The sequence below is a fragment of the Lipotes vexillifer genome, unplaced genomic scaffold (genome assembly GCF_000442215.2).
Source record: "Lipotes vexillifer unplaced genomic scaffold, Lipotes_vexillifer_v1.1 scaffold543, whole genome shotgun sequence".
NCBI lineage: Eukaryota > Metazoa > Chordata > Mammalia > Artiodactyla > Lipotidae > Lipotes > Lipotes vexillifer.
Window position 1 is genome coordinate 4,722,750 of NW_006799055.1, and position 17,908 is coordinate 4,740,657.

The window sequence follows — 17,908 nt, forward strand, 5'->3', positions numbered from 1 at the left end:
CAGTGGGCCTTGTCAGGCCTGAAAGCTTCACCTCTTCGTATTTCCCGCAATTGACCTGTTAAGCATCTCTTGATACAAAGCTGTCTACATAGCGGTCTGGCCTTGTTCATTTGCCTCATTAGTGAGTTTCTGCCTGTGTTGGGCCCTGCGTTGGGCAGCTGGTTAAAATGGTGAAGAGCGGGGTTCCTAGTCCCCGGAGCTGCCCTTCTGCAGAGGCAAGACTTTCCAACGCCAGCTGCAGTCCACGAGCGTGGAGAACGTGTGGGCTTTAGGGGTGCTTGGAGCAAGTTCAGGTTGTGACTTTCCCACTGTTTGCTAGTGACCACAGACATGTTCGTTTAACCTCTGAAAGTGTTACCTTATCTGTAAAAAGGTGACTGATAGTTTGTGCTCTAGGATTGTGTGATTTACACGGGAGAACCTGTGTAAGGTACATGGTACACTTTTGGCATGCCGTCGACGTGTAATAAGCGTTTTGTGGTTTTTGTCTGCCTTCCTGGGCATCATAACAAGTGCGATCGAACCGGTACAAGAAGATGGTCCTTCCTTGCCATTAGATAGTGATTTTTATCATTATCAAGGTGTTGAAATGCTTTTGGAAGGTATAAAATTTGCTGCCAGTTTCCACCTATGACTTGGTTTAGCATGTTTATTAAATCTTTCTAAAATATATATGTACTCAGTAATCAACTCACCATCCCTATTTCATAGTTTGTGGAGTGCTTGATGCTGTGCCCTGGGCCTCACTCAGTGCTGGGCAGGGTCTTGAGAACTTACTAACCTTGTTCCTGTGTCCGTGCTGTGAGACACGGCACATATTGTCATCCCTTCATGCCTGATGAAGAAATTAGGCCAAGGAGGAGAGAGGACTCGACCAGGGTCACACAGCTGATAGCGGTTACAGCTGACATCTGTTAAATGCTTTCTCTGTGCCAGGCACTGTTAAAATGTTTTTTAAAAACGTGTATCGTTTAATCCTTGCCACTTTGTGAGTTAGGTTCTGTGGTAGTGACAGAGCTGGATTTTGAACCCATATCATTCTATTTTTGTTTTTTATAAAATAATTAAAAATTGAAGAAAATTACATTCTAAAACATTTTTAGTGTCATGTGGAATGTCGCGGGGAATGTGAAAGTGATCCTGTGATGACAGGTGTCACCATGGTATGAAATATCAACGAAAACCAAGATTTTGTTTATGAAAAAAGTATTTGTATTGAATACCCCCGGGTCATGTTTTTAGTTATCAGTGGAAACTGTTCTTTGGGTTTCAGGGCCTGTTTGGAGTTCCTGAGCTCAGTGCCCCAGAAGGATTCCGTGTCGCCCAGGAGAAGGCGTTGAGGAAAACGGAGCAGCTGGTGGGCCGCGTGTGCTCTGTGCCTCCTGGGCCCCAGACCGTGCTCATCTTTGACGAGCTCTCGGACTCCTTGTGCAGGGTGGCCGACTTGGTAAGACACCGGGCATGGGCCGCAGACCACCTCTCACTTTTGCAAGTTAAGCTCAGTGTATTAGGTTCAGTATTGGACTGTAAAGTTAGGAATGTCTGAACTGTTTGAGAGCTCTTGGGTGTAATCTGTTATAGTGAAGTGTGCTGTTGAATGGGAAGAATGTATAGGAAAGGTCAGATTTAGTACTCGTACTTTAATATGTATATTTAACAAAATAGATATGCAGTATGTAATGGAAGAATGATTACGCACTTGGCAAAGATTCTTGTTACAGAGGTTCTTCATTTATAAAAATTCTACCAAAATTCTAGTAGAACATTTACCTGTACCTTTACAATAAAATTAATCTTAGAAAAAAACTAGTTTTTATAAGCCTTTTCAGGAATGTCTTTTCTGGTCAAAAATAAGGTTTTGACATCAAACTGATTGTATCAAAGGTGTCTTTTCCCTACATTTTGAAGTTGAGATAGAAGTGCCCTCAGGTCTCTCCGCCAGCTGAGATGCCCACGGCTGAGGTGGAAGCAGGCTTCCCTCTCGGCCCAGGGTGGCCGTGACATCATAGTGGCGCGCCAGTCCCCAGTCGTGGTCACGCCTGCTCCTGTCTGTACAGCTCTTTCTTCACGTTCATTCTACGCGCAGCCCCACCCTGGCCGGGCACTGGGAGTGGGGTCCTGACCTCATGGAGCTTATGTTCTGGTGCTGGCTGTTTTGTAGCTCTTATTGGCACTGGACCCAGCTAAGAGCTTCACCTGGATTGACTGATTCAGCCTTCTGGGCATGTCTCTACCTGTCAACGAGGAAAGAAAGGCACTAAGAGATTAAGTTGCCCGGCCCGTGAGTGGTGGAGCTGGGCTTCGCGTCCAGGCAGTCTGGCCGCAGAGGCCTCCCTCTCCACGCTTCCAGGGTTGCTGCCGCCCGGGCCGGATGGAACCTTACCTGGAGTGGCAGGAAGGTCGCCTCCCCATCTTGTGAGAAAGTGTTTATTTTCAAAATTATTACGCAGTAACATCGACTTCTTCTAAGGGGTGGTGCAGGTCTGTGAACGTGGACTCTGTGTGCATGTAGTAGTCAGGCTGCGTAACTCTTCCATCACCCCCAGAACGCTCCCTGTGCGTCGCACCCACCTCGCCTCTCACCTCTGGCAACCTCTGATCTGTTCTCCATCCCCGTAGTTTGTCTTAAGTGTCAGGTAGGTGGAATCATATTTACCGTTTGAGGATGACTTTCTTCACCAGGGTGGCAGCTCCCCGTCTGTGGTTTCCTTCCTCGATAGCCTCCTTGCTCTCAGCATCTGCGCTGAGCCAGTAGCAGCTCCGCTGTCCTAGACCCACTGCTGCAAGTTTCCCAGTTGTAAAGACATGGGCAGAGTATCCATCCTGAAGGGCTTTCCTGAGGGCGAAGTGAGCTGTGCGGCGGGCTCCATAGTCAGCGCTTGCTTTTTCTGGGTTAGGGTTCTGTCCCTCCGGGATGTGCTCAGCGAGGGCTCGTCTTGTTGAGGGAAGTGGGAGACGTACTGTCAGAAAAGAGGTTTCGAACCGGCTCTGCTTAACGGTGCCGCTGAAATCCGAACGGAAAGCGCTGGTCAGCAAATTTCACTTATTTGTGATCGAGTATTGGCTTTTGCGGTCAGAAATCCCAGAACTTTCTGGGTGTTTGTTGTCTTAGCCTCTGTCTTAATTGACCAGTGTTCTAGCATTTTTTCCACATTTCTGCTTCTGCTCTTCACTAAAAGATTGTAACTTCTCTGCCCCATACCTTGCCCTATTTTTGAAGTTTTTTATATTTATGAAGTTTGATAATGTCTCATTCAAAAAGACTAGGATGTGATTTATACACGTCAATATTTGGGTCAAAAAGCTCAAAGAATCTTCTTCCTTTTTTGAATTTTTAAGATTTTACTGGCTAGTGAGATCAGTACCATGTAAGGCATGAGTTTATAAACTGGTCATTTTCTTTTCTTTTTCTTTCTTAACACAGTTCCCGTGGAACTGTATTATTTTCCTCACCACTATCACAAACGAGTTTTAAAACGTATGCTGGTGTTCTGAATTTTAATAATGATTGTAAATTGTGCAGCATGCAGATGAGTAATTTATATAGCATCTTTTAAAGTTTACACAGCTCACTTTTCAGGTGCCTTAGTGCAGATGTTATCCTACTGTTACGTCAAATGTTTTATCAAACTATGGATTTATATATTTCTACATAAAAAACTATTTGATAATAAAATTAGGACATTTTACTTTGTGGTGATTTTATTTCACGTTTTAGCCGTACGTGTTGTCTTCATGAAGAAATGAAGAAAATATGCAGTATTTTGTAGTTTCCCTGCATTTCTGTTTTGCAGTGTACTGTAGTTAACATGAAAACTAAAATCTAGTTTTATGAGATTTCATTAAAAAAAGTAAAGGGATTCTGGCTTAGTTAAATTCTAAGGTCAGTACAGCATCTCTAGTCCTGCGCCAGGTAGGCTGCAGCTGGGGATTCCTATTTACTCAAAGGCAGTCTTTGTTCTCTGCACGACGGCTGGAACGCAAGTTAACTCAGCCTTGAAAGGACACCAGGTGCGAGTGTTAACTAGCAGCGCCTCCAAGCGGCGTTCCGTGGAGCCAGGGAGAAGCACTTAGGTAGAAAGCTCTGGGTTATTTGAAGCGGGAGTCTGCTCTTTTGAATGATAGAAGTAGGAAGAATTCACTTGGTTTTTACATTTGCAGGAGGGAGACTTCTCTAAAATAAAGTCAGTAAGGGTATTTCGGAATGTATTTGGAAATGAAACGGACTTGGTTCCCGGGAATAACAGAATTAATGAATGTTCAGGAGGAAGCTGCTTCTCCCGCCGGCTTAGGAAAGTTCCAGTAATGGAAATGCTGGGTCAAGGCAAATGACACATTTTAAAGCTCACGTTTTCATTTTCGCCCTCAGACCCTGGAAGCAAGCTTCCCATCAAACGCCCTTTTGCTTTTGTCTCCCCTCCATTAGGCCGATTTTGTGAAAATCGCTCACCCCGAGGCAGCATTCAGAGAGGCTGCGGAGGAGGCTTGTCGGAGCATTGGCGCCATGGTGGAGACGTACGTCTGCCCCTCCTCCCGGAGGCCGTCTGTGTGCAGGGCTCGCCCTGGGTGTGGGGTTGGTGTGTGAGCCGCAGGGCTGCCCGGGGCGGGCGGGTGGCGGGGTGGGGCGGGGAGCCCGCGGCCTGACTCTGGGCCGCCTCCCTGTCTGCTGTCCCTCGGTTTCCTCACTGGTCAGGGGGTTGGTGGAGTGACTGCGTCTCAGGGCTGCTGGGAGGAAGACAAGACGGTAAATGCAAAGTGCTTGTGGTGCTGGGGGCACGCCGCGGACGCCCAGGGTCCTCGTTCTCCTCGTTGAAGGGATCCTCAGCGTCTCGGGGGCGGGCAGCGCGAGCTGGCATATGGCCATGCGGTGGAATCGCTGTCGCCCTGGAGCTGTGGCCTTGCGGTCCCCTTGGGGCTGGGATTTGGGGTGTCTGGGCCCATGGTAAAGGCAGCCTGGGAGCTGTGGCAGGCGCAGGCTGGGGTGAAGTCGGTCACTTGAAAGGGATTCGGAGTAAATGTAAGAACACTGGTCAGAGTAACGGGGAGGGGGCAGGGCGCCCACCTGGACGGGGGTGGGGGTGGTCAGCCAGTGCGGGTGCCCGGCCCTCCGGCTGGAAAGACCTCGGGACCTGTGCCTCCCAGCCCAGCGGCGGCCCCTCCGTCCCCCGGGGCTCACGTGGGGTGTACGGCTGCTGCTGGCCGGTGTCCCCGGCAGCGTTTGCCCTTTGGGGATGGTGCGTGCGAAATTTGGCTCCTTGAACAGGTAAGCTGGTCCCTGCAAACTCCAGACCCCAGTGTGCTGACGGCGCTGGAGCCGAGGGCTGCTGGGGAGGTGAGCGAGAGCGCTGGGCCCCTGCCCGGGGCCTGCGTGCTGCGTCGGCGGACCTGGGCTCCTGGTTCCGCGCAAGGACAGCGGGCGCCTCGGTTGGTAGAGAGGTGGTGTCGGAGGCTCGGCCCGAGGTCCCCACCTTGGCCGTGGAGCGCAGCTCAGTCCTTTGCTGGGACCGGGCCCTGCCCCCCCGGGGGGACATGGGTGCTGCCGAGGGACCTGGCCGTCGTCACTGGACAGAAACCAGAGCCTTGCCCTCCGCCCTCCTGAACGCTGGCTGCTTCTCCCCTGTAGCCTGAGCTGCACCCTAACTGCCCAGGGCAGCTTTGAATAGGATGACTTCCGGTGCCCGAGTAGGATCGACTGACTTTCCAGTGGTGGAAAAACAAGGATAAAACTGGATGTATTTGTTTAGAATTAATGCCAAATATAGACTAAAACGCAGACTTTATCTCAGAGTCCTACAATGTAGGACACGACATGGGAGATCTGCTCAAACCTCGGACGTGGGTCCGGCCGGCCACCTTGGAACGGCTGCCCTTGGATGTGGGCGGCCGGGGGCCGAGCAGCCAGAGGAGGCGGCCGTCCTTGCTGACCTCCTCCCGGTTCCTGGGGCTGAGGCCGAGCCTGCCCCCCTGCTGGCGTTTCTCGGCCGGCGGGGCTGCCTTGGTCCCTCAGGTTCAGGGTGGCCCGTGAGCACCGTGGCCCCTCGGTTCGTATGAATCTGCAGGGGTTTGATTGTGTGTGAGCTGCCCGGGGAACCTGACTGCCCACGAGCCCCTGAGTGGACCTGGTGGGCGGCTCTCAGCCCTTGCCCTTCCCGAGGCAGGAGCTCTGGCCTGCACTGTGCTCTCCGGAGAGGGACTCAGGAGCTGTCCGGTGGTGCCGTGGGCGCGTGGGCAGTGCTGGGTGGGCCGGGCCCGAGTTCAGCCGCGGGCAGTAGCCGCCTCCTCTGGGAGTGGGGGCCGTGCCCAGCGTCTCGCTGAACCCTGGGGGCCACCAAGGGTCTAACCCTTTCGGACCAAGGGCACGGTAGCCGGGGCCCATGTGGCTGCAGGGTGCGGCTCCGAAGCCTGTGCCCTCGAGCTGTCCCCGGTGTGCACCTGCCACTCCCCCGGGTGAGCCAGGGCAGCCCAGGCCCGGCGCCCAGTCAGGACTGCAGGTCTTTGCGTCTGTTCCTCCCCTCCCTTTCCCGCTCCTCTCCTGTTAGAGAAACCAGTGGTCCTTGGCATGTTGCTGACGCGGCTGGTTCTCGATGGGAGCGGGGTCACGTCCTGTCTGCTCTTCTGTCCCTAGCTGTGGACTGTGGCTTTAAGTTTATGCTTTTACTTTCCGGGACAGTTAATACTAACACACTTCCCGTCCCTTACTAACTGCGGTTATGCCATTCCTGGTCCAAAGGAAGAAACAAAACAATACCCCAAACCTTTGGCCTCTGGCCATGTGGATGCTAGAACTTGACACCATTCTCTTCACGTAAAGCAAAAAAAGAAGATACAAGAAAGTCATTTAATTTTTTTTATTTGTAATTTTTCTAGGTTGAACACAAATGTGGAATTATATCAAAGTCTGCAGAAATTATTAGCTGATAAAAAACTTGCGGATTCCCTTGATCCAGAAACCAGGTACTGCTTCCTTTGCGTTCATCGCGCTTGTGACTGTGGAGCTGAGCTTGAAAGCCGGCCCCTTGGTGTCCCTGCACTCACGGCCCCTTTGTCCGGACGGTTTCTCCCCATGCGACGAGTCCCGCACCCTCCTTGGACGCCACTCAGACGGTGTCTCCTCCGAGAGCTCTGTGCCTGTCTCACCCCGGCCTCCCGCCCAGCTCCGCTTCTCTCAGTCCTCAGGCTCCCAGCCTTCTCTCCTCTGCCCGTTTGTCGGCTCAGCTTTCCCACCCGCTGGACAGGAAGCTCCTCGAGGGCAGGGCCTGGTCTGATTTGTTCACTGCTGCATCTTAGCACCCCACAGCCGCGGCCTGCAGCAGGGCCCTCTCCAGGGTATGGATTTCTATGAGCAGTTGACAGTTCCATTTAGCTGCATTCCTAAAGTTCCGTCGTTGCTACAGCGGGATCTGAAAGCAGAGTGCTTTTATTTACTGGTGGATGTCAAGATCCTTGAAATGGTTGGCTTTGGTTCATACCATTTATGATTCTGAATTGAAAAGACCTAATTCTAACTCAGTACACAAATATATTTGATACAGGACTGTGGATATTATATTTGCTCAGATTTATTTATTTATAAAACGTGGTAGAGTTTGTTGTTAACCCGCCTATATGTTATTTGTGTCATGGCACAGAGACGAATGTCTTTTCCTGCCTTTTGCACTTGTTTATCTCCTTTTTCTTTATGGGGTGCTTACTTGGCCCCGTCTGCTTCCTCCTCTGTCGTCTGTCTCCGTACGTGGCCTGTGACCCCAAGTGAAGCCCAGCCCGCAGGGATCAGTCAGCGGTGGTGTCTCATGTTGATCTGGTGTACGAATGACCATGCCGTGTGAGAAGCAGGGAGGGGTTGTCTTCACCTGTCTGCCTGTAAGCGGTTACCTGTGGTCCTGTTTCAGTTCATTGATCCTGATGCTCAGGATATGGGTAAAGCTGGCTGTACAATCACAGCAATGGGTCTTTATTATAATTTTAGGTTTGAGCATTGTTACCTTCGTTAGCAAAATGAGTAAAAAGTTGAATGCTTGCTAATTGTGCTGGATTTATACTGAGCTGCTGCTGACTTTGAGTAACAACAGGTTGTTCATGGTCTGACTTTACTACAGATTTGCTTTCCCATATTTAATGTATAAAAATGGAAGTAGACTGGCAGACTATTTGAGGTACAAAGGAGTTGTGCTAATTGGACATGTACCACATTTCTAGATGTTACTAAGATGCCAGTAGGATTTTTATTTTTATAAATATTTGTTTTTTATTTATTTCTGGCTGTGTTGGGTCTTTGTGGTTGGGCACGGGCTTTTCTCTAGTTGCGGCGAGCGGGGGCTACTCTTCGTTGTGGTGCACGGGCTTCTCATTGCGGTTGCTTCTCTTGTTGCAGAGCATGGGCTCTAGGCAGGCGGGCTTCAGTAGTTGTGGCACACGGGCTCAGTAGTTGTGGTGCGTGGGCTCTAGAGTGCAGGCTCAGTAGTTGTGGCACACGGGCTCAGTAGTTGTGGCTTGTGGGCTCTAGAGCACAGGCTCAGTAGTTGTGGTGCATGGGCTTAGTTGCTCTGCGGCATGTGGGATCTTCCTGGCCCAGGGCTTGAACCTGTGTCCCCTGCGTTGGCAGGCGGATTCATAACCACTGAGCCACCAGGAAAGCCCACGAGTTCAGTAGTTTGATTCCCCTGGTCCCTAATGGGAAAGTAAATCATCTTAAATTAGCTTATAACTAAAAAGGGAAAGATGGGGACTTGACTGGTGGTGCAGTGGTTAAGAATCCGCCTGCCTTTGCAGGGGACACAAGTTCGATCCCTGGTCTGGGAAGATCCCACATGCAATGGGGCAACCAAGCCCGTGTGCCACAACTACTGAGTCTGCGAGCCACAAGTACTGAGCCTGCACACCTAGAGCCTGTGCTCTGCGACAAGAGAAGCCACTGCAGTGAGAAGCCCGCGCACTTCAATGATGAGTAGCCCCCTGTTCGCCGCAACTAGAGAAAGCCTGCATGCAGCAGCAAAGACCCAGTGTGGCCAAAAATAAATTAATTAATTAAAAAAAATAAAAAGGGAAAGATGAACTTGTAAGTATAAAATATTACAGGAGAAAATTACTGAAAATTTGCCCCTTGCTTTATATGTTATCCAGGATACTTTATGTTCTGCTGTTGCTTTTTTATTACTGCTAATACTTGACATTAGGGTGAAATTGTTACATTAAGGAAAGGTTAGGAAAATTAGGGCCTATTGTGAAGTTTGCAGATGCACTTTACGATCATTAAAAACTGGATTTCTACAAAGCACACTGGTACTCATTCTTGAAATAGCCATCTTCCCTCCTAAGTCTAAGCAAACTTAGCCCAGGGGGAAGGGGATGGTGGCTTGAAGCTGATGAAGAGTCTGCTTTTTGATAGCGGGAGCAAAAGGTGATGCTTCAGACGTCGCTGACCTGTTGACCATCGCTATTGATGGTCTTTGAGCTCCCTAAGCACTTTATTTGTACCCCTGTTAGGAAACTTATTATTTCTTTTGCCTTGTGTTCATTCATTCAAAAAGTACTTATCCCCGTCTGGGCCACGCCTTATGGGTGAGCAGAATATCGTTCTGTTCAGTACACATGCTGAGTAGGAAATGTGTTACAGTTATGCATGCACACCTTCATGCGGAGTTCAGGCAGCATGTGTATGTCCCACAAGGACTTAATTTGGTGCGTTGTGTATAGTTTGCAGCAGATATTCTTGAAGGAAAGACAGTTGAAAAGATGTACATTTTTTCCTTTCTAGAAAAAAGCAGAAAATTTGGCCTTGTTGGAGTAATTGTCATTCATTGTCAGTTTAAGATTTGTGTATAGTTAGCACGGTGTATCTGATACCAAATCATCCATAGGAAAGCTTAAAACCCAGTCAGTCAACCAGCTGTTTTGCCTGACTTCTAAGATGTTAAGCTCCTGGTTTCAAGCAAACAAATTGTGTGTGTGTGTGTGTGTGTGTGTGTGTGTGTGTGTGTGTGTGTCGAAACATCCGGCTTTTGGGCAGTAAGGTTGAAAAAGATGGATTTATTTTGTAAAAAACTGATTTTTGTTCATAATTATCATTACCTGTTCTAACCTGGCACCTATTTTATTTATAGGCGCGTGGCCGAACTGTTTATGTTTGATTTTGAAATCAGTGGAATCCATCTAGACGGAGAAAAGGTAACCTTGTTTTTTGGCTCCTCTTGTTTTACTGATATCTAGTTGGTATATTGTTGATGTGGTTCTTGTATGTTGCTTGAATTTCCATATTATAGAGACACCTAGGTCGGTTATGTTATAAAATTCTCCTGTAAGTTGTATTTGAACATAGTGCTCTCTGGAAGTTGGCCTGTCAGCCAGGATAATTCAGAGTTAAGAAACGACTTGAGGCAGTTGGGGCGTTTTAGGTGTCATGGAAGTGGGATGAGATGGGCCGTATCAGGAAGGCCAGCTAGTGAGTAGGAAAGCTGGCGCTGTTGAAGATTAGGGTCTGGTTGCTGGAGTACAGGAAGTATTGTTGAGACCCAGTGCAGGTGTGTTTGTTGATGTAATACCTGTCTTGGACAGACCCCCATAGTTTCATTCTGAAAGCAGTAAGCGTGGGTTATACCGTGTTGAAACTGGGATGGGAGGGGCCTTCTTTGTCCAGACCCCTCATTTTACATGTGTGGGAACAAGGCAAAGCGATCTGTTCAAGTTCCCATCCTTTGTCCTCAGGATCTCTCACCCTGGCTGCTGCTCTTCTAAAACACGACATCCCAGTGGGTGCTTATTCACTTCAGTATTAAGCTCAGGGCTGGAAAAATGGGATGGTCCAACCAGCACCCAAAGAGCTGCCTGCTCCAGTGTCTCACCCTGCCTGCCTGCAGCCTAGACTGTTACGGTGCCTCTTTCTTTTTTAGATAAATATGTTTCTCCTGGTAAATATATGATAAAGCCACTTACCTATTAACAGAGATTGGTTTATCAAAGTGTCTTGGAAAGTAGAGGGCAGGATATTGAGAATACGTGTCACATACATAGATGCTGTCATTTTGGTTGGTGCTGAGTGTGAGTAATTCTGAGGCCGCTCACATGTCTGTGTACTTGTGTGGCCCTAAGGGCTCAGCATGTGACTCCTGGCCTAACCCAGCAGTCCCCAAGGCTGATAAGCTCTACTGCAAACTCAGATTGCCTGAGATGGACACATTTGCCCCTTTCCAGACCAGTTTGTTATTAATACTTCTCTGTACCAATATTGCCACCATTCTCTGAGTCACCCAAATCCAATTTTGGAGTCAGTTTGCATTTTTTCTATTCTCAGTGCTCTCTTATCTCAGTGACCAAGTCCTTGGATTGTTTCTGTAGGGCTTCACTTGCCTCTCTCTGCATCCCCAAAACAACTCACCTTGATCCGTATCACCAAATACCTGGGCCATCCTAAAAACCGTTGTCTTCCTACACCCATTATAAGTAACAGTGATTAAGCATTTGCTCTTTAAATCACATATTTCTCATCAGATCTTCATAACAGCTTTGAGGTTGGTACTACTACTATTCCTGTTTCATGGGTGAAGACGCTTAGGCACCTAGAGGTCATGTGATTTCCCCAAGGTCACAGAGCTTGTAGGTGGAGGAGGCTATTACATAAGCCAAGCCGACTCCAGGGCCTGCCCGGCTGCCCTGCCTGCAGGCCTTCTGGCGGTCAGTCTAACCTGTCTCTGACCATTGGAGTACTTTCCTTAAAGCGCTGATTCAATTGTTACTCTCCCACCCAGAACCTTCCAGTGCCTTCCCATTGCCTATTGAAAGAGTATAAATGGTAATTAATATGTAGAATCCCCAGCTCTCCCTGCCCCTACCCCCCGTGTTACTCATGGCACTGCCCTCCCTGCTCTGGTCCTCTGTCCCCTCTGGGTTTGCCTGTCTGAAATCCCCATTAAGCCTTCATCTTCAGGCCATGGTGTCTGTAAAGCTGTTCTCAACACCCCAGGTGGAATTTTGTATTCATCCGAATTCACATTTTACTTACTTCACACATACGGCATTTACCTTTAGGTTGTTATTACTGCGTTGCTTATCTAAATCACAGGGCTCTCAAGGACAGGGAGTGTGGGTTCTCTTTTTTCATGCACAGGAGTTTTAGGCTCAATAAAATAATGTGTGAGAATCATAATGATGCTCACCAACATTAATCAGATTCGATATTTTCAGGAGGAAGTTTGCTATTAGAGAATCTGGGAGAATAGTTTTATTATTTTGTAGAATCTTCATGAAAGGTGTTTTTGAAACTTTATTAAAAAGTAGCATGTCAGGTCAAGGTCAGCTTCACCAGCACTGACTTTGCTGCTTTTATCTAACGTGTGTTCTTAGTAGGACAGCTGCCCCTCCTAGCAGGTAACACCCTGCGAGCCCACCCACGTTGAAGATGCAGTAACGTAAACCTGCTGAGCTCCCGTGTTGTCACTTCAGTGTCTGTTGTCAGAGGTGCTCCACTAGGACAGGGGGCAAGGGAGACAGAGCACACTTTAAGAGAGCTTGAAATGAAGCCACTAACATAACCTACAAACTGTAAAGGCCTACGTTCTTTCTGTACTCTTTCCAGGTTATTCCTTACTTACATTTTAGGGTCTCATGAATACTATGAAAAATTAAAGGAAGTGTGTTCTTCAGCAGTCATTTAATAAATGCAACAGTTTCATAGCATTCTTAGAGCTCCGAGTACCGCATGTTTAATTATGTCCAAATGATGAAATGATATGCTTAGCAGACTGTTGGTGAAGTCGGGAAATAAACCGTTTTTATTTTTCCAGGGATTGTAACAGGTGATAAACTCCTTGAAATAACTAATTTTATCACTTTTTTTTTTTTTTTAAATAGTAAAAGCTTTGAGGAAAGGTTTTGGAACTATAGTATAATTTCCAGATGTCTTTCTTTTTTGTTATTCCACTGGTCACCATTAGGGGGGTGACAAATGGCCATATCAGAAACAAAATGGGCAAAGAGAAGTCTGGATGATAAAGATGTAGGAGTATCTGAAAACTTATTTTTCCTATGAAGTTTGAATTTTCTGTATTGAAATTTTTTGTTATTAAAATACACTAAGTTTTTTCCGGCAGCTTAGCAAGGGTACATCTGCGTCATACATAGTTATCTTTTAAAACTACTAGTGCTGCCTAATCATTTGTTAGGGTCATAGCGTAGTTTAGAACCTGTTAATAGCTATCGACTGCCTTGCTGGGAAGCTTGCCTGTGATTTCACCTGAAGCCTGTCCTGAGCCCAGGTCTGGATGCCTGTCTAGTTTTCCTGTAACAAGTGCCTGAAAATTCACCCCTTGTCCCCGGGAGGACCTGACCAGTGATGTGGACCTCAGTTTTAAGGACCTCGTCCCAAACATTTGTGGCACCCTTTTGATGGCACAGGTTTTCTCCGGAGGTGGTGTCCTAGGGGTGCGACTGACGAGAAAACCCACCCCATTCTGTCACTGTCACTGACGGCCCGAGGCCTGACGGTGCCAGCCGTTGGGCTGGGGGACGTGGTCCTGCCCCAGCAGCCTCGACTCCAGCCCTCCTCACCTCTCTGCTGCTGTCCTGCTGTAGCCCCGCAAGTGGGTGCCCAGCAGAGCTTTGGAAGAGCCCCTTCGCTGCACTTCAGCAAAGAACTGCACTAATTATAGCTTCCTTCCCCTGCCCTTGTATCTGATCTTTCAAGACTGAGAATATTTTCTAATCTCCCCTTCAAATACTTCATGTGTTTAGTCTCAAAGTACTTTTAAGTATCATATCAAACAGATTCAACTACTCCCTGGCTCACTTAACTAAGAGGTTTTCAGGGCCAGGGGAGGACCTGGACTTTCCAATGTTGTTAATTTCACAGATGCGTTGTGTAACCCAGACTTTGAATAGAACTCTAGAAGTTACATACGTCTTAAAGCCTAGAAGCACTGAAAATCCGTAAGATAACTTTTTGGTCAGGATATTAAACATCTATCAAAAGTAGAGTTAACATTTGTAGTACATTACTGTGTACTAAACATTTATGGGGCTTCCCTGGTGGTGCAGTGGTTGAGAGTCTGCCTGCCAATGCAGGGGACACGGGTTCGAGCCCTGGTCCGGGAAGATCCCACATGCTGCGGAGCAGCTGGGCCCATGAGCCATGGCCGCTGAGCCTGCGCGTCCGGAGCCTGTGCTCTGCCATAAGAGAGGCCGCGATAGTGAGAGGCCCACGCACTGCAATGAGGAGTGGCCCCCACTTGCTGCAACTGGAGAAAGCCCTCGCGCAGAAACGAAGACCCAACACAGCCATAAATAAATAAATAAAATTAAACATTTATGATACAAATTATATTCACTATTCATTTTATCACTTAATATATTTAGTATCTTATTATAATTCAGCCATATATGTTGATTTGCTGTCTTCATAAATCACCTATTAAGTTGTGAAATATTACTTAAATAACTTTTATTACTGCCCCTACGTACAGCGTAAAAGAGCGGTGGACCTGAACATTAAAATCTTGGATCTGAGTAGCGCGTTTCTCATGGGAACCCACTTTCCCAGCAAGATTGAGAAGCATCTCCTGCCGGAACACATTCGGCATCACTTCGAGCTGGCCGGGGACCATGTGCTGGTGGATGGTCTGCGTACAGAAGTGCCGGATGACTTGGTATGTGTGCTCCATCCTTCATGCAGTTTGGTCCCTGTACCGGGGCCACGTCTGTTGTGACCCCCAAATTCAGTGATAAGATAGTCACAGCTTTAAAAATACCGTTAGTGTCACTAAGCACGAATAATTAAACTGGGGGTTATTAACTCTGTGAATGCTTTGAATAATGAAAATGGTTTGATTACTCCTGTTTCATAAAGGGCTCCTCATTTTCAAAGTATGATGAACAGCGGCAATGATGGCCATTCTAGGGACTCAGACTTTAATTGCAGGTAGTTTTCACGTCACCTGGTTAAAGGTGCTTCATGGCACGTGTGTTGGCTAAAATTTGTGCCACCCTGCCCCATAGTAGAGAACCCAGTCGAGTATGATTTGTCTCGCGTACCAGCGATGAATCCAGAAGCTTTATTCACTTTGTGGAGACCATTATTCGAAAGCGTTGCTCGCCTGCAGAACAAAGTGGGGGAGGTACCCTATGTTATTATGGTGTAGGACTTTGTACTGTGCATGGATGTCTTTTACCTTTCACTTTCTAAACATAGGTGCGAGAAGCCGCTTATAAAATTTTTCTTTACCCCAATGCTGGTCAACTGAAATGTTTAGAAGAACTGCTCAGCAGCAGAGATCTCCTGGCAAAGCTAGTGGGGTATGCTACATATTCCCACAGAGCTCTCCAAGGGACAATGGCTGAAAGTCCAGGTAAGCCTGTGTATCCAGCTTTAAGGACAAAGTAGGGTTTTTATGAGGCTGAACTTATGATTTTAAATAGCTATAAATTGCTGTTCTATTTTTCATAGAGTCAGAGACCAGTTACTGAGATTTCTGCTTCTTTGTTAGGAAGAATTTTTAAATAGAGCTAATAGTTTGGAATGTATTCTGCCCAACCTATGTATTTTATGTACACATGGAGAGCAAATCGTACTTAAAATTTCACTGATGGTGAGTTGAATTGTATTCATTTTAACACAGATGGTTTCTGTGCTGAGCCTAACTGGATTGGTTGGAATTAGTGTCGGAGAATATTTCTGCTGAAGTCAAGGTTCAGTGTAGGCTGTGGGTCATGTAAAAACCCACCCTTTCAGAGAGAAGAGGGCTGCTTCGCGAAGTTGGTGCTGGGCCGGGCCTGGGGGGAGCATCTCTCCTGGTTTGCTCCGTTCAGTTCTCTGTGATTTATGATGTATAAGGGAGAATGCTTTGCAATGAAAACGATACAAATGTATATAGCATGTCTTTCAAAGGTGTGTAGTAAATTACAGTTGCATTTTAGACACTGAGTCCAGGGTAGGGTGGCCTCGATGGTGGGGCTGTTCAGACCCAGGTGTGTTGTAGGGGTTGGGTTTGCATGACTCGGTGACGGGCTGAGTCGGGGGAGCAGATGGCCGTGGACACCCGGGGTCTTTGGCCGTGCGTCGGAACAGACGTGCCGATCGCGGAGTCGGGAGACACTGGGAGGGGCTCTGTGCTGTCTCTGTCCCTCCCGTGTTCCCCGCAGTGTCCGTAGCTCCTCGGAGGTTTTCTTGAACCCAGCCCGCCTTGTTTCTTTCTCGTGCACGCTGTCCCCTCGGCCTGGCCTCACTCCCGCCAGTCAGCCGTGGGCATGTCTCCCGCACTCGAGGCCGGCTTGCTGCCTGCGTGTCTGTCCGTCAAAATCCTATCCAGGGTGTCAGTGCTGGGCTCCCACCGCCCTCTCCATGAAGCCTGTTAAAACGTTTCCACGTCCCTTGGACTCCTTCGTCCCTGAACTCATAGAACACTTAAATTTGTGTTGTATACTTTAGCTCCCAAACAGGTATTCTGTCCCCTCGGGTGCTTTTCCGTAGTCACTGTTGTCACCACGTTGTTATAATGACGTCTTATTATTTAATACTGTATGTAGTAGTTATATAATGCCTACTCTGGGCCATTGTTTCCCTTCATTCCTCTGTAGCCGTGTGAGATAGACGGTTGTATCCACTTCACGGATGAGGAACTGCAGGTCAGGTCGTTTGCTAAGGAGTGGCAGAGCTCAAGCCCAAACCCGGGCTCTCGATTCATGCTGCTCCATAGGCCGCCTGAGACCACATGCCCCTTTTTCTGTGTCACCTGCATCGGCTCTTTCAGTTCATTGGTTCGACAGATAGGCACTGAGTGCCCACTGTGTGCCAGATGTTATTCTAGGCACAGGAGATAAATCCGAGTAGAACAGGTGGGAATCCCTGCTTGTGTGCAGGTGACAGAGGAAAACAGAAAAGCAGGGGAGGAGTCCGGTCTGTGCCTGGCGCCTGCAGGTTGTGTAGAAAGTGGTACAGGGAAGGGAGGACTGCGCGTGTCAGGAGGTGTGCGGCCTCGCACAGTCCGCGAGGGCTGGTGAACGAGGCTGTGAGCGGAGGGTCTGGATGGGGGCGCAGGTGTGAGGCCGGGAGGAGGAACAGGAGGAGCCCGCGGGGTGGGGCGGGGGGAGGTCACAGCTGAAGGAGGCTCGTCCTCGGGGGAGGTGGGTTTGAGCCGGGACTTCAGTGGTCATGGCCCCACCGAGGGGGCTGAGAACCACCACAGGGATGGGCACCCGGAGGTGCTTTGCAGTAGCCACGGTGAGGGACGCGGCTGCTCCAGGCCGATGCCGGCTGTGCAGGTGGTGAGATGTCGTGTTTGGGGCGTGTGGCACCCAAAGGGAGAGCCAGGCCTTGGACATGAGCCACCGGGAAGACAGTTCCAGCTGACGGGGGCGGGGCAGGAGCGCGGTGGGTCTGAGTTAGGTGTAAGGTGCCAGTTGGTCAGTGCAGGTGGAAACACTGATGGACAGCGGGGCGCACACACGCCGGGACGAGACTGGTCGGCTTGCCTGGACGCTGGGGGCAGCCGGGGCCTGGGGAAGGGGGGGACTGAGCCCCGGCTCGAGTGACTGGAGGTCACTGGAGGTCACCGGCCCCGCAGTAGCGAGTGCCCAGGGTGATGGCCAGCAGATCCACGGCTCACAAGGTGGTTAGCGCAGGAATGTCTTGGAGCTGGACTCTGTGCACACAGTTGTGTCGAGTGTGACCTGTGTCCTTGAGGGATTTAACATTTGGTTGGGGAGCTTGGGCGTGTACATAGAAAGATAAACCTTAATACAGGTCAGTGTCTTTTTAGTTCCAAATGCACAGAATATGGAAAACAATGTCCTGGGATTTTAGGAGCGCAGGAAGTTTGCAGATGCTTGGATGGTTGTTGAAAGTTTCATGAGGGAAGTGAAGCTGGAGGTAGACAGTGAGGAACAGTGAGCTGTCGACAGCGGGGGGGGGGGGGGGGGGGAAAAC

At 48.8% G+C, this 17,908-nt stretch overlaps 1 protein-coding gene across 1 annotated transcript in view; it reads left to right on the forward strand.

The window, feature by feature from the left end:
- The first annotated feature begins 1,145 nt into the window (after nt 1-1,145).
- Nucleotides 1,146-17,908, forward strand: part of MIPEP (mitochondrial intermediate peptidase) — a 133,463-nt gene continuing 116,700 nt past the window's right edge. The window contains exons 1-7 of the mRNA XM_007471468.1: nt 1,146-1,163; nt 1,274-1,447; nt 4,427-4,515; nt 6,868-6,954; nt 10,101-10,164; nt 14,451-14,633; nt 15,176-15,332. Of these exons, the coding sequence (XP_007471530.1) occupies nt 1,146-1,163; nt 1,274-1,447; nt 4,427-4,515; nt 6,868-6,954; nt 10,101-10,164; nt 14,451-14,633; nt 15,176-15,332 (772 nt within the window). The remainder of the gene's footprint in view (nt 1,164-1,273; nt 1,448-4,426; nt 4,516-6,867; nt 6,955-10,100; nt 10,165-14,450; nt 14,634-15,175; nt 15,333-17,908) is intronic.